General features: G+C 34.9%; 1 protein-coding gene and 1 long non-coding RNA gene across 3 annotated transcripts in view; one reads left to right on the top strand and one right to left on the bottom strand.

Moving 5' to 3' along the window:
• LOC120779991 (COA8 family protein CG14806, mitochondrial) overlaps positions 1–14680 on the top strand; it is a 32374-nt gene extending 17694 nt beyond the window's left edge. Inside the window, exon 3 of one of the 2 annotated variants that reach the window (XM_040112285.1) lies at positions 14452–14536. In XM_040112285.1, the coding sequence (XP_039968219.1) occupies positions 14452–14503 (52 nt within the window). In that variant the 3' untranslated portion in view covers positions 14504–14536. Of the gene's footprint in view, positions 1–14451 lie in introns of both variants that reach the window. The other variant, XM_040112281.1, reaches the window with a different exon arrangement.
• A 3123-nt stretch (positions 14681–17803) lies between these two features.
• Positions 17804–18616, bottom strand: LOC120782347. The gene is made up of 2 exons (XR_005706245.1): positions 18374–18616; positions 17804–18312 (listed from the first exon to the last, which is right to left on the bottom strand). It is a non-coding gene; the product is annotated as an uncharacterized LOC120782347 (long non-coding RNA).
• Positions 18617–23853: the final 5237 nt, after the last annotated feature.

Here is a 23853-nt window from a genome sequence, read left to right on the forward strand (position 1 = left end):
CGAAATCTTGAGATGGTATTCTAAAGCCGACCCCTGACAATACCCAGTGTTAACATATTCATTTTGCATACGAACAAAAATAATGATTACATCCCTAAAACAGAGACCATAATCGGTGATGGACAACGTCCGGCGTGTTTAACGTGGTACCTATTGACGATAGTCTTACCCCACGGCGCTCAAAAGCACAGCAGGTCGAATTAATGCGTTCAACAACGCCCTGAATATTCCAGCCATTTTTCAGTACCAATCGGCAGTGTGAAATGGACATACTAACCACATTGGTAGGGTTCGAGGCCCATTTAAAACTTCTGCAGTACTTTGTGTCCGGCATCCGGTTGCAATGCAACTCCATATTGAACTGGCAAAAGTCGGCTCTTCCCGCATTCGGGTATTTTCAACAACCACCTCGATGCTTGCCGAAAGGCAGTGCCGCATGTGCAGGTTGAACTACACTCCAAGAGATCCTACTCCCCGTGATACCAGAATTAAGACTCCGGTTAGAGCTCGGTTACTACCAGTTGAGCTTCGATACTGCTCTGGACTGGTGACCAGGGGTTGGACCCTAACGCTAACCCTTATTCCAAGTAAAACCTTTTCGCCGCCTAAACAATTCACACACAAACGTCCATCAGTCCACTTAATTCCCCATACCCCCGAGATTCCTAATGAACTTGTACATCAGGTATTCTGCAATAACATGCACCCAATCCATAAACGATGAATTGCCAGCTCCCACATGGACTCTTTTGTCGCCCAAATCGGTGTTTTGTGGACGAAGGGACGACTGGTAATCGAGTGGCAGGCTTTGTGTTATTGTTAGTAATAGTTCGCTGCTACCCTATTTAGCACTGCTGTTCTTTTTGAAACTCTTTTCATGGTTGCAATAGCGCTCGGTTTCAATTGAATATATTCGATATGTTCGTAAATTTGAATTTTGTTATCTACTTTTTGTATGCTTAGAAAAATAGGAATGGTGAATACTGATTAAAATACGATACTTAATTCAATTCTTTTCATTAGAAATTTTAAATGTATAAATATATATAAATGAATTTTAATAAAAAAGGAGTTACCTTTACTGATTTCAATTTATATAAAACCATTAAAATGCATTAATTTTTTTGTTTTGTCCGATTCGAATATAATTTTATCTAAAACTAGAAATGTAATTAATACATGAATATTTTATATAAACAGAAATAAATATAAAGATAAAACATATAGAGTAACAGAATTGCAGGCTTTTAATATTTTGCAAAAAAGTAAGAAATTCTCGTCATAAATAAATAAGATTAGAGAATTAAGTATTTCTTTGAAAATATTAATAGCGGACATTATACATATTCTACCACATTCAGGGTAATTCTTTTTAGGCAAGATGTGAGGCCAATATAAAAATTAACTATGCACACTCTCTAAGTGTCTCATAGCCGAACCGCACAAACATTTGCGAAAATTGTTTGAAAAGAACGACAAAAGCTCTACTCAAGTTGCTAGACTCATTCCACGTGTTATTGCACAGAATGACACCAAAAGAGAACTTCTGATAAAGAGCGACAAATGAGTCCCCATTGCAACGCCATCTAAGTCATCCGGCCGTTATCATACAACGTTGCACAGAGAGAAGTTTTTGGCGACCTGAGGTCGTCATCGTTGTTTCCCACCATATTGCGATACATAAGGGGCACAAGCCACGATATATGGTGTGAACAGCACGTCGTACTTTGCCTACGATTGCCTGCAGTCGCGTCTTCACGCTCGCCAAGTTTGGAGTGAAACATATTTTTTTCACTCATAGTTAGCCCTAGGTACTTGACTTGCGTCACATACTTGATGTTGAATCCATTCACAATCGGTGGACGATCCGGCGGCATTGCCACCGTTTTTTCATAGAAACCAAAATATTTACAATTACTAAAAATTGTTCTCCGAGATCCGGAATTCTGTCCGAAAAGTAACTCTGCCAAAGAGTAATTTCCGTACATCCAAGCACTTCCAGTCGTTGTACCACTCGATCCCAGCTTAGGTAGTCGAACACCCCCTTGCTATAATAGGAATACTTCATTCCTATTTTCCAGAGCCAATACTTTTCCAAGTACTAGAATGAGACTGATGCCCAGATAAGGATGGGGGATTTTCAGAAAGAGAACGACTTTAGTACTTTTCCACTTGCGTGGAAAATATCCCCCACACACACACTTTTCGTAAATGGCTTCCAGGTATGTTGTCCAGGTATGTGGTCCAAACCATCAAGATCTGGGGACCGTTTAGACTTAACCAAGCAAAAGGCGTACCCCTACTCCCCATCATCTAATGACGGGTCACATTCTTCTTGTGCTTGAGGTACCTGTACCTCCGATCTAGGAAAGAACGAACGTAACAGAACTCTCGCAAACTCGATCCACGTCATCGACGCGGAGAGAGGTGATTTCCTGGCCTCAGGGGTTGTTCCTATTTCCCCTAATAAAACTTCTCCACTTTTTAATGTTTTCCAATATTTCCTTGTATTCCCTCATCGCACAACTAAATTCATACCTAAGCTGGGATAGCTTGTCAGAATTGATTGATTTTCCTAACCATAAAACTTTCACATTTCCTCAGAACCCTATCATTCACCGCCCAGACTTATTTATAAAGCCGAGCAATTTACTCGTCTACCCCCAACTTTTCAAAACTCCCTAAGCAGTATTTCCAATACCACTTCTGCTTCCCTAAGAGGGAGCCCATATTGATTCAGGTTGATACCAGAGTATTAGGAGGCTAGCTAAATTTGCAGTACAAACCCCTTCACCACGACAACTGCGACACATACCCCCAGTTGTGAAGATTCCACCGCTACGCAATCGTGAACTAACACTAACTAATACTGCGGCTTTCGCACTAAAGTCCGTGAAGACCTTGAAACTTTCAGAAAGACCCGAAGGGCTGCTGGAGGAAGGCAATACCACACCCACCCTCAGTCATACAGCCCCCCAACTCACACATTACGGTATACGATGCCTGGCAGTTTAATTGTAACAATGTTGGTGCATGAGCCTGTGCTGTGGTAATCGGTACTAGGGTCTGGAATATAACCCCGTTTGAGGTGTACGATGAGCCCGTATTAGTGCAGGGGATATGAACTGATTATTGGATACGGAAACTTGCCGATGCAAGATATCAGCGTAAAGCTCGAAGGAGGCCGATGTTGAGTGTGGGACCTTCTTTGCGATATGTTTCTTTCTTGCTGCCGTTTGCAGTGATAGTTGAGTTTACTAACCAGGTTCCCCAGCTGTTTGGTTATATCCTCAAGTTGTTTTTGCATCGAATTATCAGAAGCATAATTGGTTGGCATTAGAGATCTGCTTTTGGATCTTGGTTATATTTTGTCTCCCTTACTTGCTTGCTAACAGATCGTGTTTGTCGTTTTCGAGTACACCTGTAGCTGGCTGCCAACCAGTCTTTTGATTTCCGTTAAAAGTTCGGATTTACGCCGATTGCCTAATTCAATTCTTAAGTAATTTTCTTAAAGCGACGTTGCTGCAAAATTAAAAAAATTATTTTTCAGTATTTCCATGGGTGAAAGATACTTATTGATTAACTACGGCCCTGTACCTAGTCCAGTCGGATGTGATTATTCGCAGCTGGAATTGCGCCTTGATTGCTGCAAACTACAGTTCCATCTACTGATGTCAGAACGGTGGTAGCTCCAGCCTCTCCAGTGAATTGACGTGTGCGACCAGTTGAAGGGGTTTGTACAGGGATTGGGTCGAAGAACTTATGCGTTTTAGTCCCATTGATGTTGGAGGTTTTAGTAGGTGGTAGGTCTGCTTGATCGCTTTAAATTTGACGAAAAAATATCGGAGCTTGTTATTAAAAAATCTCAGAAATTTAACGTAACGGGTTTTTCAATAAGAGCGCTACAAAAGTTTTTTTAAATAAAAAAAAACGGCCGGAAGAGACGAGTAAATCCGGTTGACTGTTTGTCCATCCGTTCGCCTGTCTGAGCAAGTTGTAATTTGAGTATAAATTGAGATATCGTCACACGTGTTCATTGTGAAATTTTACATTTAAGTTGGCACTAGAGGGCTTCATAGGAGTCGGTGTCAAAATCGGAAAATGGGCGGGGCACCTTTAGGTGAAATAACATGTCGCCCGACCTAGTCTACCAATTTCACTACAGGTAGGCAGCTTTATCATCACATTTCTGTAATATGCTGCGATAATGGGTGAAATGGAACTACATATAGCAACGCCCCCACTTCCTATATAATACATCCGATTCATTCACTTCTAAGCTCTAAAGTATATATCGGGATAAAACTATCTTAAGGGGGGTAAGGTTTGTTTCGTCGAAAAAAGACCTTTTTTCATGAATTTTTTTAGAAAAAATTATTGCTGTAGGTTTATTTTACTTATTATTATATGAAAGTACAATATTTGAAGGATACTAAAATTTTTGGAAAAACTCGACGTCATTCGAGAGCTATATATACATACATATGTAGAATATTTGTACAAAATTTCAAAACGATCGATGCAGTAGTTTTTTCTGTAGGCTGGTCACCGACTTTAAAAATGACATATTTGGGAAAACCGATTCAAAGTTTTTACCGCTCAGCGCAGGTAGCTGGAAGGCGCGCAAACTTAAGTTAGAGGTACCGTTATTCAACCTGCTGTAACTTCGTTAGTTTTTCTCCGAATGACCTAAAACTTCAGTTAAACGTTCAGAAAAAAAATAAAAAAAAAAAAATTGTCAAACCTTACCCCCCCTTAAGTATAAAAATGATCAAAATCGGGCCTAAAGCCCCTATATATCGAAAACCAGAGTTCATATGGCAGGATTTTCAAAACATCAAGTTGACCATATATGTACATATGTATGTACATATTGGTAATGGTATGTGAGGAACCTTAATGAAACTCAGAGAGCATCTGTTTTATTAGCTATTGGTAGTAATGCTAAAAGTATATAAAATGAAGTAAATGTTACTCCTATACCATATAAATTGACTGAAAATATAATATTGGAAAGTAATATACTTATTACTATCAGTTCGGGTGTAATCGAACATTTTATACTCTGGTAAATTGTAAGATCTTCAGATCTTCGCAAAAGAATTTATGTGAGGGCTAAGGGAAGTGTTGACTTGATTTCACCCATTTTTGACAAATTTTTGGATGTAAGATGAAATACCGCGATGAATTACCGCGGGGATTTTGTGTCTATTTCTGATAACTTCATTCATGTTTGATTTGTAACTATACTATAAAGTAAAACAATCATATGGATTTTAAAAGTTTAGTATATGGGAATTAGGCGTGCTTGGCATCCAATTTGCGCCGTTTTTACAATATATCATGGGAATATTTAGAAAACCTCACACACCAATGGTTGAGATCTGTCAAGTAGTTCCCGAGTTATATTCAATTATTTCATTAAGTTATCACACTTTTAACGGTTTTCAACATAACTTATGCACCAGACGTCATAAGTCTACACTTCTCTTCAAAATAAATGTTTACTGCTTTAAATCATAGGAATTATTATTTCAATAATAAACTTTTATATATACCAATATTATCAATAAGCTCAGATGCTAACGGTACTTATCATGCCACACAGACAGGAGTCGCCCTAATTAACGGGACTTTTGTTGGCACACCAAAGAAATGCGTCAAGAGTGTGCGCTCATCTCGTTTCACTTCTACATAGTTATTGTATCGTACAATCTTCGAATTAATAAAAAACTCTTACCTTATTCTAATTTTGTAGATTTTTAAATCGAAAAAAATTTAAAGCGGTGAAACGCAAATTATTATTAAATTGCACAATAAAGGTCCAAAATAACCGATAAATAGTAAAACCCGTCGATAGAAATTGAACATCAGGTTGGACAAATATCAACAACTTTGTAAATAAAAGGTATTAGGACGTTATCAAGAAGCCATAACCTGACAATTTTCGCTGAATGTTTAGAATCGTTGTCTCGTTGAAAAGAAAATTTATACCTAGACCCAATTTTATGGCACTTTGTATGTTATAAATTATTAAAATTTGCACTTTTGCCAATAGTAGATACAATACATTCAAAGTTTCCTATCATACTAGCTCTCTCGTTTTCCCACATCGTAACACCCATTCCATGGTATTTGATTGAAGATAGGAAATTTTTTTATTGAGTGCTTTAACCGATCTTCTCCACGCGATTTTCTGCTGTTTGATTCCAAACAGACTAAACTTATTCTAGCCGGAGAATAAAGCTTCATTCAAAATTCAAAACTTTCGTGGCATATTTTAATATTGCCTCAGCGATACATCTTTATCTTTTACCCAAGGAGATATGGGTTTTTTCAAGCATAATTGCCTGGGGTCGAATCGTTACATCCGTGCACGGATCGGCAAACATACGAAAGAAAATTACGTGATACGTCAATCGTATGGGGTGATTGGTAAACGGATCGTAATGTATTTTCAATTCACAATAGTTTTTAAATTCCACATTGCTTTAGATCGTATTTTTAAGTCACAATAGATGTGGAACTGTCAAAACTGTTGCGAAATTTTCAATAAACTAACAAAAGCTAATTGAATATAAAAATGGATCCAACTTTGTTTTTTTATTTGAGCTCTAGTGAAAGTGATGGGGATAAAAAAATAGTGCGGAGATAGCTAAGAGATCGTAGCAATAGCGTAGGTATAAAAAAAAAACAAATTATGAATCCTTATAACAAAATTTTGTAGATGTATCGTTGAACAAGTGGAAGATTTGCTAACGTTTGTGAAGCATTACATAACATCTGCATAAAATTTAAAATAAGTTACGACCCTCAAAATTGCGATTCTTATCACACACAAGAAATGGACCCGGGGTAGCGAACCGTCTCACCGCAATCAACCAAATAAAGTATTTTTTAATAAGTTGAATTCAAAAATGTATGTATATGTCCTTAACCTTGTAAATAATTTTATTTTTAATAGCAACTAAAATACAAAAAATTGGTTCATATTTTTTTTTTTTTTTTTAATTTTTAATGAGATATTCCATTAATTTGTTTCTTGTTTATGTTCTTTATTACTAAAAATTATAAAAAGCATAAAATTTAAAAAAATTTGCTTACATTTACATAAATTTGTCTATTGCGAGTGGTAGTTTTCGTTCGAATGACGATTCGAACGAACGGATACGTTTATATAATCGTTTACGTATGTCATCATGCTAGATTACGATAGAAGCGTTACGATCACGTATGTCATAGTACGAAATGCAGGCTTTTACGTGACGAGTAATACGTTCACGGATGTAACGATTCGACCCAGGCTCCCTTGAAAATTATTACGGTGAAAAAGTTTATGGTCTTTTGCAACTATTGCTGAGCTTTAAAGGTCACCTAGGTCGGAATTATTCCGACTTTTACCTTCACTACGGACACAACAAACCTCACTTCTCTTTGTGTCAGGTTAGGAGAGTGCCCAGATCTTAGCTTAGAAGTGATTATTACACCGTTTGCAAAGTCTTCGACCAGATGTTCAATTTCCACGGGTTTTACTATTAGCCGGATATTTTGGAACTTTTTTGTGCAATTTAATAGCAATTTAACCTTTTTATACTCTTGCAACATGTTGCTACAAAGTTTTGTTCACCTAACGTACGTATCACCTAAAATTAATTGAGTAAAATTTGAGATATCTTGATGAAACTTAGTATGCAAGTTCCTAAAAATAATTACGAATTCGTAGATGGACATAATCGGACCATTGCCATGGCCACAAACAAGATATAAAACTGAAATTTGGCACAGGGGACGTGTGGATAAAAAACTTTGAAAAAGTGGTTGCGACCCTCTAATATGCTTGGTGTAGATATCTCCTAAAGCTCGAATATTATAAGTACTCCTAGCGACATTGTGAAATTGGATGAAATCGGAAAATAACCCCGTTTAGTCCCCATACAACGGTATTGTTCTAAACTACCTCCGAGATGGTATAAGGGAGCTTTATGAGAGTCGGTGTGCAAATTGGACGATGGACTTGGCACCACCCACTTTATAGTGAAATCCTATATCTTTTGACCCGACTGACCGATTTCGACTAAATACGTAGTATTCTTCTCACATTTCTAGGTCACATTGTGAAAATGGTGGAAATCGGAGCTACTTCTCATCCAACACAATATTAAACCCCATTTGATTCTTTTACTTTCCCGTACACAAATCAGGAAGCAATTGGTATAAAAGAATAAAACTTTGCACCAAAGCGTGTTTTACTCATAACATTATATCTTTGTGCCTAAAATATGTATATACAATTGGGCCAAAACTTGACCTAGTCTCCATATATCTATTACCAGGATTTTCGAACATCCGGTTTACTTTTCTTCTTATGATTAGTAATTGTATGTGAGACACCTAAGTGAAACCCAAGGAACATTATTTGTGGCATGATAATAGTTAATAGATCAAATCGAGTCGATACTATCCCAACTCCCATATACTACGTATAATGAATTTCGTATCGTTATAGCCGAGTTAACAACAGCGCGCCAGTCGTTTCTGCTTTTTGCAATGTGCGACCAATAAGTGATTCCAAGCGAAGCCATATCAAAGTATAAAAGAGCAAAATAAAGAAATTAACAATTATTTAATATAATATAAAATAAACGAATTATTTGCAAATTAAAAATTCCAGACTTTTGTTTCATTGTAATAATAAAAATCTTACATATTTTATTATGAAAAACTGTTTTTTTAATATTTATAGATTAAGTGTTTAGTTTTTAATTCGACTTCTCGAAGTAAATTATAGTTATTTAACTTCAACTTTTCAGTATCACTTTTGAATTTTTGTTGATAAATTTTTTGTTTATATAGACATTTTCAAAGGTTAGTAGGTTTCAATATTTTTAACATATTTTTTTATATTAAAATTTATTATCGTTCAATATCGAGATATTCTGGAATACAATTTGGTTTTCGATTTGTTGTTCAAGCAGAGTCTGGTGCTTTTTGGGCGGTGGGTCTGCCACTTTAGAAAATCGTGATAGTTTACTATTTTATGTAATTGGTTCGTTAGAGTCTGCATTTACCTCCGACATGCTGCACCAAATATTTATTGACAATAACTCACTAACTTGTTGCTCTAACTTTGATGAGGGTATGAAAAGTGTAGGATATTTTTTTTTTGTTTCAGCTCATCGTTCGATCGAATGCGGTATTCGTCGTGGCTAACACGCAAAGTGCCATAAATTTTCCGCAGAACATTTCTCTCGAAAACTCGTAACGTCTACTCATCAGATATTGTCATCGTCCATGCCTCTGCACCATATAGCAGGACGGGAATAATGAGTGACTTAAGGAGTTTTGTTTTTATTCGTCGAGAAAGCACTTTACTTTTCAATCGCCTACTTAGTCCGAAGTAGCGATTGTTGGTAAGAGATATTGCGTTGGATTTCGAGGCTGACGTTGTTGTTGGTGTTAATGCTGATTCCAAGATAGACTTCGAAGTAATGACTGTCAACAGTGACGTGGGAGCCTAGTCGCGAGTGCGACGACTGTTTGTTTGATGACGAGATATTTTGTCCGATTTCGCCCATCTCCACTCCCCCTCCCTTGAGTGCTAGGGCATATGTGTTCCAAGTTTCATTACAATACCTCAATTTGTACTCATGTTATCGCTTGCACGGACGGACAGATAGTCACTCGGAATTCAACTCGTCTTGTCATCCTAGTCATTTATATACATATATGTATGAACTCCACATTTAAATTATTTTCAAGTGACCGCTAGGTGAAGAAAACTGTTACAATTATAAGTTGTGGAAGTCAAACCATACACTAACGTGCAAAATTGTTAGGATTCACTTACTTCATAACACAAAAAACTTATCTGAAATGTGTGCTAAGTCTCTGTCCATGACTGTATATACATATGTACATATATATATCTAATACAGTAAATTTCCCTATTACGGACATTCCTCATAGCCGTACATCTCCCATAACTGGATAAATTTCATGAACACAATGTTTTCATTATTACTTTTATGCCAACTGGACATGACTACGTTCCAATGACCGGACACGGACACTATTTTAGTAATATTTCCTTCTAATTATCTCTGATATACGGACAAGATTTCAAAAAACGTGTCAAGAAAATTGTGAACAATTTGTAGGTCTCACTTTTTTAAATTCTTAGTTTGGGGAAAGTTTGTTTAAGGGGGTATTCTTGTCTAGAATTTTGAAAAAATCGATTTTTTTTATATATCTTGAAAGTTTAGACTTTCAAAAATATGACCTTGGAAGGATTTTTCAAAATTGGATTTATTTTCGGAGATACAGCCGATTTCGTGACGTGGCGTCGGTGTTCACTAGAATTGTCTCCTAAACTTTAAACGCGTTTTTATCAAAACTGACTTTTTCGGAACGATACCCACGATTTCTCAGGTTAGAAATTTTTATAGGGTCTTCTTTATAGGCTTGTCTATGGTTGGAACTAGCCCTATCCCCAAATTTTTATTTTTATTATTTTTAAAAAATTCGAAATAGTCAGAAAAAGTGATCCAAAAAAACTTTTTTTTTTCAGGCAGTCCCAATTTTTTGAAAAAAAAATTTCACACTTTTTCGTAGTTCCGGCCATTGCGACATTATTCTAGATTAATAATCTTTCATTTTTTTTTTTTTGGTTTCAGATAACTAGGAGGGTTGAAATCATGGGTGTGGTCACGTGGAAATTTTTAGAGACCCCCCACTTCGTCAGCTCATAATTTTTGAAATTTTTTACTTTTTTTAGTTTTTAATTTTTTTTTGTACTCTTCTAAAATTAACAAAAAACTAATAAAAAATGGATAGTGTGGAGATCTGTACCTGTTAAAGAAAGTGACAACACGCTTTCATAATTTAGCAACAAGGAAGGCTTTGATGTAACGTGTCTGTGAATACGACATTTAATATTAGATATACATATATTTGACGCCGACCGTGCCGGACGGAAAGTCCGATAGTTACGTGGGATCCTGCTTATGAAAAGCTTAACTCCACGGTGCTCAAAAGCACAACGGATCAATACAATGCGTCGATCAGCGCCCTGAAAATTGGGTAAGGATTTTCAGTACCAATTGGCAGTGTGGCATGGACATACTAACCACCTTGGTAGGGCTCGAGGCCCATCTAAAACCTCTGCTGTACTTTGAGTCCGGCACCCGGTTACAATGCAACTCCACATTCGACTGACAAAGTCAGTTCTTCCCGCGATTTGGGTTTTAACCACAACCACCACAAATCTCTACAAAGGGCCAAACCCAATGAGCAGACTGGAGTTACCTCCAGGGGCTACTGCTCCCCGTGCTACCAGGTTAAAGTCTTTGGTATGATCTTGTAGCCGAAGCTACAACCAGTTAAGCTTCCATACAGCCCTGGACGGGTGGCCAAGATCTTAGTCGCCTCTTACGACAGGCATGCCTTATCGCGGATATTCGGTTTCCCCTCGAACCAGGAGGGGTCCCCCCGTACCCGAAGGGGGAAAAAAAAGAAAGTGACAATACGCTTTCATAATCTAGCAACAAGGAAGGCTTTGATGTAACGTGTCTGTGAATACGACATTTAATATTAGATATATATTTGACGCCGACCGTGCCGGACGGAAAGTCCGATAGTTATTAATATAATATTATAATTGTTAGTATATAAATTATAATAAATCGTGATATCGCAGAATATTACAGATAGTAAAAATATAAATTACCTTTTTTACGACACTTTAAAAATTACCTGAAATTCATGCTTCTACTTAGACCAGAATACCCCCTTAACGAACAATATGTAAAATCATCACAGCAAACCAGTTGCCTTGCACTGGTGTTTTTCGAGGTGGTTCAACGGAAACTTATGGCATAATGTCATTCATTCACTCCTGGCTGACATTGGCTCGCATATATTAGAAATATAGTTCTGAGTTGTATTTTGACTCGTAAGAATACATTTTGAAAACTCGTGTTTATCACGCCGCATTTATGGACATGTCGCTTAGCCGGACAAAACACTGTGATGTACTCGCAGAACGTCTCTACCACAGCATGGAAAGACGTGAAAATTCCCACAGATATTCGTTTACTACGTTTTACCTCGTTTCTGCAGGATATGCAATATTACTGTCGGTTTTACAATTACAATTAAAGAAATTAAAGTAAATTTTTTTTTTGTAAAATAAACTTTAAAACTAAAAAAAAAAATCATGAAAAGCGTTAATCAGTCAAAATTTGGTTTAATGCCACTACCATAAAGATGATTATCGTAGTAAAGTATTCGTGTACATACGTCATTAGGTAACAGTTTTAATTAGGTAACGGTAAAATTTTCCGAAACTTCCAGTTTTCACGTTATTTGGAGCCATAATTCAATTAAAGTCAAAAAAACTTTCCATAAAAAAATTGTTTACATTTGGTTTAATGCCACTACCATAAAGATGATTATCGTAGTAAAGTATTCGTGTACATACGTCATTAGGTAACAGTTTTAATTAGGTAACGGTAAAATTTTCCGAAACTTCCAGTTTTCACGTTATTTGGAGCCATAATTCAATTAAAGTCAAAAAAACTTTCCATAAAAAAATTGTTTACATTTTGATGATTAAGTATTTATGGGTATTGAGTTATCACTCAAAAACACATTTTCATTGGTTGAAACTTTCGATAACTTCTTTTGAAGGAATGAAACTTTTTTTGAATTATAACCCTTTTGACAAATTGTTGTTTTTGGACTATCGGCACAACGTTATATATTTGAAACATGTTTGGACTGCTTTAAAGGGAAAAACTGAAGAAAACGGTTAGTCTGTTATGTTAAAAAAAAAAAAATAACGAATGTGAGTATATGTACATACATACCGACTTTAAAAAAGCTGAATCTGATTAAAACATTTGGTTCGACAGGTATAAATACTCCTAAATGTGTATTAGCATCTCGGTTTCGCTGGCTTGAATGGTTGGATATTAAGGGAGGGGTCCTAGCCCCTTCCAACTAAAAAAATCGGTTTTTTTTTTGTGATTTTATTTCTTAAATATGGATTGAGGAGTTTTATTCGGACCTTTTGTACATTACATAGTACAACAGCTAATCTGGGGGGTGAGAAATTCCAAGTCAGGGTGATGGTACTAGGTCAGTACAGTAAAACCCTCAAAGGGTTTGGAGTAAGTATGTGTCAGTTTTTTTTTACTATACTGACCTAGTACCATCAGCCTGTCTTGGAATTTCTCACCCCCCAGACAATAATCCCAAAAATGTTCCACAGTGTTATTGAGTACACTTTTGCTAATATATATTATTAAATAAGCGTCTTGAAAAAAAAAAACAATTTGCGGTGTTCACCATAACTCGGCTGGAAATTATCCGAATATAAAAAACAGAAAAATTAGTCAAATTCCAATCAAATCTTCCTCCCAACGTTCTCTGATAATTTTTTTTATTTAAAAATTTTTGGCGGCCATTTAAAGTGTAAACTGTTATTTTCCACTAAAAATTCCGCCATTTTGTGGGTGGAAAACCACCCTTAATGTAAAAAATATTGCTAAACGGTGGGGACGGTATTTTATATGTCAAAAATGTATACAAAGTTTGAAATGAATCGGTAAAATAGTTTTGAGATGACAGTTAACACGGTCTTTGAAAAATTAGTTTTGAGAAAAACGCGTCTAAAGTTTTGAATAGAAAAAGTGACGAAAAAAATTACCCTATATTGTCAAAAGTGTGCTCAATAATGTACAAAAGGTCTGAATAAAATTACTCAATCCATATTTAAGAAATAAATTCGCAAAAAAGTTTTTTTATCTTGAATCCCAAACCACTCCCTTAACATAAAATGCTACTTTGATGTTGGTTTTCAATTTTGGAAATAGTCACTTGGGGATACATGAGGCGAATAAGGAGGGGTGTTGATGAGAGTATCGCCCCGTTTTGTATGATTTAAGTAAAAAGCTCGGTTATTTTTTGGGACACATTTTAGATGTCGTCAAAACCATTACAATTTTGTTTACACTTACATTATAAGCGTGGGCACACAGACAAGACGTATCACATCTGGCAACACTGTTTGTCAGTTATTCATTCTCTGTACATTCTTGGAATTTCAGTTTCAACTGAATTCCTAATTCTTAGTTTTTAGTTTTAAGAAGCGTAACTCATTATACAGACGCCAACAAGAATACAAGTGTTCTTCAATAAATAATCTGTAATTTTATATAATTGTAGTGTTTCATTCGCCACATAAGCATTGATTTTGATAAATATATATAGGGGACTCACAACTTGTTATAACGCTCTGTAAAATCATAAAATCATAAATTTGATTAAAATCATTGTTATTGGATTGAATAAAAAATTAGTTTACACAATTACAATTCTTAACGCTATGTTTTCGTTTCGTTATGACTTATAACATTATGAGACTATATGAAACCCCTAAATATTTTTTAGGAACGGGAAGAGTTCGTCAAAACGCATGGAGCTGCAACTAATGGGGAAGTAACTGCAGATGAGATGAGTGAATTCTACAAGGCATTTTTAGATAAGAACAAAGAAAACCATTTTCGCTACAACTTTTCGTGGTATTTAAAAAATTTTGAAATGCTAAAATTAGCTTTTAGAGTTTCTGTTGTACGAGTAATAAAACGAGTAAAAATGAAAATACTGAAATAAAATGTAAGTTTTTTGTTAAATTTGTTTTAAACTGTTGTTCATTGAATAAAATTAAGTAATGTCAATAAAATAAATAATAATTATTAATCAAAATATAAATTTAAAAAATAGTTCATAAACTTTTATTGAAAAACAATTATATTTTTAAGAATACAGAAATAAAATGATTAAATAATACGCTTTTGCCATTGGGTTATTTGGTGTTACCAGGAGTGTAACACCACGCATCTAATTAATATTTTAAACTCTTATATGCACAATAATTATATAAAAAAAGTTTAAAGTTTGTCCAAAAATTAACCACTATTGAATTTTTGTAAATTATTTCCAGGAAAAAAAATTTACCTTTTAAAATTACGCCGCTGAATTCTTTCCCTCACGGTTCACCAAATTTCCGTTAAAGATGTTCGAAACGTTGGCGATATTTTTGTAGCGATTATCTACAACTCTGTTGGGGAAAGGTAATTCATTTCGAACAACGAAAACATCTTAACATAGACTGCACGACTTCACGGCTTGCAGTTGTCGCTGTCGCTAAAGTAAACCCATTTCTACAAGGTGCGTTCCAAAGTAAGCAGGACGTTTTGAATGTAGCGCCCCCTGGTTGCGCCATCTATGTCGACTGGTCGAATTTCGTGAAATTTCATCGATTGGAAGTGAAGTTATTGTGTTTTAAGTGTCAGTATGTTTGTGAACAAAGAGCCAACATTAAATTTTGTTTTAAAATTACCGTGAAAAAAGCTGCATTGAAGCAGAAGGAGACTATCTTGAATAAAATAAATCGATTTTGCCGAAAAAACCATTTGTTCTGTTTTTTTTTAAAGTCCTGTTTACTTTGGAACGCATCTTGTAATTGAATAGGGAATCCTAAAGTAAGAAATGGTTGTTGTTATAATAAAGTAAAAAGTATCGATAATCAAACAGATCTAAGCATTAACATGTTAAAAGAAGAAAAGCAATAAGAAGAGTTAAAAATTGAAGGCGGCAAAAGCGCAATTTTGTAGACAATTTTTGCATTTCAACAGGTAAACTCTTATTTGATAATTATTTAAATGACACCAAATATTTTAAATACGTCCATAAATGAAAACCAAGGCGAAACTGTAACAAAGATAAGCTTTATATGTAGCTTGTGTTGTGTTTTTATAACTAAAACTAAAACTCGTAAATGTGTTCATTAATAATTTATTCGGAGATTGCAGCTATTACAAGATGCTCTATACCTTCCCTTGCATCGTAATCTCTAGAGAGATTTTCCGTGAATACAGCACCCCCATCAGTTGTATTACGCCGTGGATTCCCGAAAATAGCGGCTTGTTTTTAGAAAAGACCAGCGACTGCCTCTGCCTTCCAATCTCATCTACCACGTTATACGCTTTCGTCTGGTCCATGGGACCGACATGATCTAAGTGAAGAGTGGTTAATGGCTGATCTTCCTTATGTATTGGATTTAACAAACCTTCTCTTCTTTTGGACCTAACTGAGGAATAATAAATGTTTTCTGAAGTGCTAACTGTGTCTTATTCACAGAGAAGTGATCCTGTTTATGTACCGTCCGAAATATTTCATCCCCCATCAGCGATGAAGCCACTATAAGCTCCCTTATTGGATCCTTTTGAGTAGCCCATGTTTCAAGTAGAAATCTTTGTCCTGTTGCTGAGCCTGCCTTGGCCTATGCAGAAAAGAATAATCCAGCATAAGACACGCTATTCTGCTCAACGCATCAACGTGATGCATCTTCGAGCCATTTTGGTGTTCTATTTCATAGTCAAAGTCTTGTAATAGCAACGGACACCGGGATACTCTTAGTGGGATGTCCTTCTTTTTCATGGTCATTGCGAACGCGTTGCAATAAGTAACGATCTTGGAGTGCAGCCATAAAAGTTATACTCTCCACTTTTTAAGTGTAATAGTACACCATATCCATGTATCGAGGCGTCCGTATGAACTTCAGTTAGAGCAGTTGGATTGTACAACTGTAATACTAGTGCACCAGCCAGACCATAATGTACCCTAGAAAATCAACAGCCGTTTTCAGGAACTGGCATTTCTCCCACTTAACCCGGCAACATGTTGCTTTGGACTGAGATAGTTTCGGTGTCAGAGCTATCGTCTTCACCATCTACCGTCAATGAAAAAATCTGTTGCCTGTCCATGTACGCCGATCTTAAATCACCATCAGCTGTACAAAAACAGCAGTTTTAACCATTAACGCATCACCACTGCGCTAGTCCAAACAACTTGTCAATAGCTACCATATGTCGCACGCTGTAATCAAATCGTAAAAACATGGCAATAAGTCCTAAAATCGATATTTGCTTTAAGGCTTGAGAAGAGCTAAATACGATAAAAACCTATTGTTCTACTACAATGCGAAAACTACGACGCAATAAAGCGCCCAACTGCGCGTGTCCGCCTTTCGAAAGTCATTATTCAAACGGTAACATTAGTTGCGTCGTTCAGAAAAATTGTTTACATTTTGATGAATTAGTATGAGTCTAATTTATTCGTATTGAGTTATCACTCAAAAACACATTTTGGTTGGTTGAAACTTTCGAAAACTTCTTTTGACTGATTGAAACTTTTTATGAATTAAAACCCTTTTGACAAAGTTGTTTTTGGACTATCGACACAACGTTATACATTTGAATCATGATTGTAACACTTTGAAGGGAAAAACTGAAAAAAGGACGAAAAGGGTTAGTTTGTTATCTTCAAATAAAAAATAACAAATGTGAGTATACATATACATATACCGGCTTTAAGAAAGTCAGTTAAGAAAAAACTGAATCTGATATAAAACGTTTGAGTCGTGAATATAAACACGTATTAGCATCTCGGTTTCGCTGGCTTGAATGGTTGGATATTAAGGGAGGAGTCCTAACCCTTTCAAGGTAAAAAAAATACTTTTTTTGAGAAATTTGATAATTTTGAAAAATTAGTTTTGAGAAAAACGCGTCTAAAGTTTATGAATTGAATAAGTGATGAAAACAAATTACCGTTTGAACATTTGCGTGCCCAACTAAGTGGGAAGCATACCACTGTATATAAGGTTTTATGAGTCACTTAAACTTAAATAGTGAAAATGCATTCCTTTTAACTAATATGAAATATGCAAGTGACAATTTATTTTTACCACAAATTTTATTTACACTTAATGAAAAACTTAATTAAATGGTGAAATGAATACGTGCGGGATCGCTGTTGAACTTGGTTATATATAAATATATCAGGATCGCTTCTGATCCAAAGCTGTACGTAGAAGGAGTTGATCGTAAACAATTAAGGTGATGTGACGCTTGGGCCCGCTGATGAAACAAAAGTATTTCCGGAGCGCACAGGATCGGTGTTGATCGTAGCGAATAAATTAACGCGACGCAGTGTATCAGCGATGCGGATATTGCGAATGTTGATGTATTGTTGGGCGAACTGCAGCTGACGAATTGAAGAACTTTCCGGTTGTCCATTCCCTTTGTGAGTTGGGTTGCGTACAAGTGTGGTGTGTTGTAATGTCATCAGCTGTGGTGAATTAAGCTGTCGCAGTAGGATGCGCTAGTTTTACCGAGTAGAGGGGGTGGATGCTTAACTCATGGAAACATCGTTTATTTTCAAAAGGGTGCTCAATAATGTACTAAAGGTCTGAATAAAATTACTCAATTCATATTTAAGAAATAAAATTGCAAAAAAAAGTATTTTTTACCTTGAAACCCTAATCCCTCCCTTAATATAAAATACTGCTTTGATGTTGGTTTTCAATTTTTGAAATAGTCACTTGGGGATACATCATTTGCACGGTCCAAAAGCCTGTTGAACGATTGTTTTAGCTCATGGCCGGTGCAAGCCTTTTAAATGGCCTCTACGTTTGCATGATGCACGGTGCCATATCAGGTGAATACGGGAAGTGGTTAATGGTTAAATTGTGATTTTTGGTCAAATAATCTTCCTTCGAATGTTGGATTTTGAGCAATTTTTAGTCTCAGTCAATTTGTGCGGAACAAACCGTGCTCACACCTTTCGTAAGCCCAAATGTTCGTCAAAATGCGATAAATCGATGAAACCACTCGTGCACTCTGCTATGTTATAGGTAGTCATCGCCATAAACTTGTTTCATCAATTGAAACGTTTCGGTAAAAGTTTTACCAATTTTAAAACAAAATATAATGTTGGCTCTTTGTTCGAAGCTCATTTTCACACCAATAACACAAACATACTGACACTTAAAACGCAATAACTTCACTTCCAATCCATGAAATGTCATGAAATTCTCACTGGACAATCGATAGAGATAGCAGACTCTAACGCATCAGTTGACATATAGATGGCGCCACCAGGGGGCGCTAGTTCCTAAAAGTCCTGTCTAATTTGGAAAGCTCCTCGTTCTGTATACATACATATGTATGTACTTATATATACACATGAGGTAAGAAAAGCTTTAAGAGTACTTTAATATAATAGAAAAAGAAAAAAAAACAAAAGAAATTGCAGAACAGTGCAGTGTTTATATGTAAATGTATGTACATATAAATTTTCACGGTGGATACATGGAAAAACAAAATATACCAAACAATTTCAACAACCAAAAAAAAAAAACAAAACACAAACACGCGAAACCGAAAAACAAAACATAAATCGGCGCGATAAACTAAAGCACCAATAAAACAAACAAAAACGAAACAAACGGGCTTGAAAATTAAAACAAATATACATAAATACTTACAACAAAACAACAGCACAAGGAGGTAGTCAGCTGGAGCCCAGGAATTGGAACAAATAGAAATATACCCTACGATACCAAAGTGAGCATATTCAGTTCATTTAATCTACTTTTACCATTCATACATGTACACAATAATGGTCAAAATAATAAGTACATTCCTTTAGGCTGCAGTCATGACTGAATTTTGAATGTTTGGTGAAGTACACGAATACTACTATGGGTTGATTTTATTAAATTCGATATGGTAGTACTTTTTATATTGAAAAGAAAATGCTGAATCCGCTCTTTGTAGTGGGCGTGGCAATTGGTTGTTGATGTTCGTTTTCTAAGTAAAGTCAAAATAATAAGTATACTGTTAATTATTTTCAGATTTTCATCAAATCGAGTGATTTATTTTAATGGTTTGCTCTTTAGGTTGTATAGCTCCATGTTTAAGACTCATTAAAAACTAAAAAAATGTATATATGGATAGAAAAAAGCATTGCAGGGCGGAGGAAAAGGACATCGTCTTAATCCTTATAAAAGACGGCCAGAGTCTTAGGAATACCGCTAAAACATTAGGTCGTTCATTGTGTTTCGTGCGCAGAATGCCTTAAGGATGAAAAAGAATGTTGAAACTCGCGGTTGATCAAAAAAGACATAGGACAACCGTATCGTCATTCTTGGTAAAAAGGACCCATTGGTATCTTTAAGGATAATATCAGCCGACATTGGTAGCATAATATCTTCCCGAATGACCCGACGAATACTATATCGAGCTAATTTACCTACCCGGATAGCCAGAAGAATACCATTATTGCAAAAAAAAAATTACAGATAAGATTACAATTCACGAAAAATCATGCAAATTGGTCCGGCCCAAGTGGTTAGAAAAAGTGGGCGCAATATCTTGTGGAACGACGAAACAAGAAATTAATTTGTTCGGAAATGATGCCTGAGGGAATGTTCGTTGTCCGAAAGGCAAAGAATTACATTCACAGTCTACAAAAAAGACCGTTAAACACGGTGGTGGCAACATAATGGTCTGAGGCTGCTTTTCGTTGTATGGCGTAGGACCAATACATCGTATTTCAGGCACCATGAATAGGATTCAATATAAAGATGTCTTGGAAAACACGATACTGCCAAATACTGAGGAAAGTATGCCACTAATATGGAAATTTCAGCAGGATAATGATCCTAATCATACTTCGACGATGGTAAAAGATTGGTTCCAGGACAATGGTGTGAGTTCTCTTATATGACTATGTCAATCTCCCGACTTGAATCCAATTGAAAACCTTTTGGGGGAGCTAAAGCAACAGATTGGGAAGCAATCGTTCCAAAATAAGGATCAAATCAGAGAATTTTGTTGAAAAAACCTGGTATGAGATTACAATTGATACGTACCGCAAACTTATCTCCAGTATGCCAAAACGAATCTCAAAAGGAACTGAAAATAATGGCAGATATACTAGATACTGACGAAAGAAGTAAATAAAAGTCAAATAAAAGACAGAAAACTCAAACTAATACATTTTTTCATTCACATATACCCGATGTACTTATTATTTTGTCCAGCCATTTTTTTAGTCTTTTTTTTATTTGCTAGAAATTTAAGTTTATATTTCAACTATTATTACAAATATCTTTATTTTTATTATTTTAGTCATATATGAAATGAAATATGATATTATTTCACTTTAAACATTAATAAAAGAAAATTTATTAGTCATTGAATGCTACACGGGCGTATGTAATTATTATTTTGACCATATGTGTACATATGTAAAAATTTCTAGTTTATGTATACAATTCTATAACGCTAATAACGATTCCTTTGATTAGTTTACTACGGCTAACAAACATTTCGGATTTAACGAAAATAAGCCGGCATTAATTATTATATATGAAATCTTATTGCCTATTCATACTTGACTTAGTGTCCCCTAACCAACACTAGCTATTTCAAGTATTTACCTGCAAGAATTTAAAAACACAAAAATAACAGTAAGCTGAATAAACAAATAAGCAAAACTAAATTTAAACTCAGGAAGAAATACAAACCCACAGTGTATAACATACATACTACACTTACATATCGTCACCTGAAATGCAAAATAACGTAACAACATTTTCGGAAATTTACGGTGGCATGAATTAAACACGAAATAAAATGGAACATAAGTGAAAAACAATTTCAATATTGGTTAAAACTGGTTTATATCTGAGCGCAGAACCTGAAAATATTGGGCATATGTATGTAATATTATGTATGTAATTTGAAGTAGTGAATCGTAATCAATGAGACACTCAATTTCTAATTTTTTGATGATACGTTATTTTGCATTTCAGGTGACCATATATACATTAGAGTGATTAAAAAAAAAAATTTTTTTTTCGTTTGGTACTCGGAAAAATAGGTTCCCAGACACCTCTAAGAAAGCCTCTCCAAACATGAGTTTTTAATTGTAACAGGAAGGTCCTCCTACATACAGTTTTTTATTTCTTTTTATTAACTGATAGAAAAATTTATATCTCGCTTCCAACTACTTGAAAAAATATCTTGTTCCTTAGATTTTGTAGGAAATTGAATGCTCTACAAAAAAGGTTTATACTGATTTTTTCGTAAACCTAAACGTTTAAAAGATATTAACAGTTAAAGTTTGATTATTTTTGGGAAAATTTTTTATTTCTTATGAATTTTATAACTCAATAAAAAAAAAAATTATTATGAATTATGAAACTTATAGGCTTTCTTAGAGGTGTCTAGGAACCTATTTTACAGAGTACCAAACGAAAAACAAAAAATTTTTTTTTTTGATCCACCTTAATACGCGTTGATGTTTGACGATGAATATCTCGTAAACGCTTAACTTAATCGAAAAATCATAAGAGACCATTTTTATAGAGCTAAATTTCCTACAAAACTATGAGTTTCATCATTCATAATAATTTTTTTTCATTGAGTTATAAAATTCATAAGAAATAAAAAATTTTCCCAAAAATGATCAAACTGTAACTGTTAATATCTGTTAAACGTTTGGATTTACGAAAAAATCAGTATAAACCTTTTTTGTAAAGCATTCAATTTCCTACAAAATCTAAGGAACAAGATATTTTTTCAAGTAGTAGGAAGCGTGATATAAATTTTTCTATCTGATAATAAGAAAAAATAGAAAACTGTATGTAGGAGGACCCTCCCGTTACAATTAAAAACTCATATTTGGAGAGGCTTTCTTAGAGGTGTCTAGGAACCGAGTACCGAACGAAAAAAAAAAATTTTTTTGAATCACTCTAATATACATACATAATAAATACACTTGCTTACATTTTAAATTTAAAATACATATTTGCATATGCAGCATTTCACAAAGGAAAATACCCCTTTTCTATTAGGTTTTCTCACACTCTCACCTTGCGAAAAAATATATGTAAGTACAAGTATACACAAACATACGATATGCAATCTGCCAAGTACATTATAAAATACCATACATTGCGTTTTATTAAGTTTTAAATAACTAATCGTTATATTCCGTACACAAGTAAAAGCTACAAAAAAAAAATATCATAAAAAACAGTTCAACAAAATATACACAATTTGTGAGAACTATAGGAAATACATATTAACACATACTATTTGTACAAAACATATTCCAAGTCCTTATTGGCAATTATCCGGCAAAACCCCTTGTTCTTTGACAAACAAAAACAAGCAAGATTGCATACAAAAAGCGAATTGATCTCTCTAACGAGCTCTCAATTGCTTAAGAACATAAGAATTATCATAAACACACAAACAATTTGTGCATACTTATGTAAATAGCGTAATGATTTCTTTAACGAGCTCTCAATTGCACAACACATACATAAGTATATACAGAGACCGTTTATCATAGAGAAAGTTCACGGCACGGAGAACGTAAAAATATTTTTGGCTAACTCGGTCGAGATGAAGAAGTTTCACCACTGCCAGCTCGGAGGGAGAAATTTTAACATTTTCCCTTGAACAGAGCTGAGCGTGGAATAAAAATTATGCTCAAAACTATATATTGCTCTAACAGAAGTATGTTCGCTCTTTTGCTTATATTTTTATACGTTTATATGCAAACATGTGTATTCGTATGAATTCTTTTTGTGCATATTAATGAATACATGTGCAATTGCATACATTTAAAGCAATATTCGTAGTTAATGTGAAAATAAAGCATATTTTTAAATTATTTTTTGTATTTGATATACTCGTATTCATACTTATGTGTATACTTCATTACATATGTATGTATATAACAAACTATCAAAATATATTAAAACAAGAAAAAACGTTAACTTCGGCTGCACCGAAGCTAATATACCCTTCACAGGTGCATTTCTTTTAGTAACTATGTGCTCAGTTTGTATGGAAGCTATATGCTATAGTAATCCGATCTGAACAATTTTTTCGGAGATAACATTGTTGCCTTAGAAAATAATCTATACCA

The sequence above is a fragment of the Bactrocera tryoni genome, chromosome 1 (assembly GCF_016617805.1).
Source record: "Bactrocera tryoni isolate S06 chromosome 1, CSIRO_BtryS06_freeze2, whole genome shotgun sequence".
Lineage (NCBI taxonomy): Eukaryota > Metazoa > Arthropoda > Insecta > Diptera > Tephritidae > Bactrocera > Bactrocera tryoni.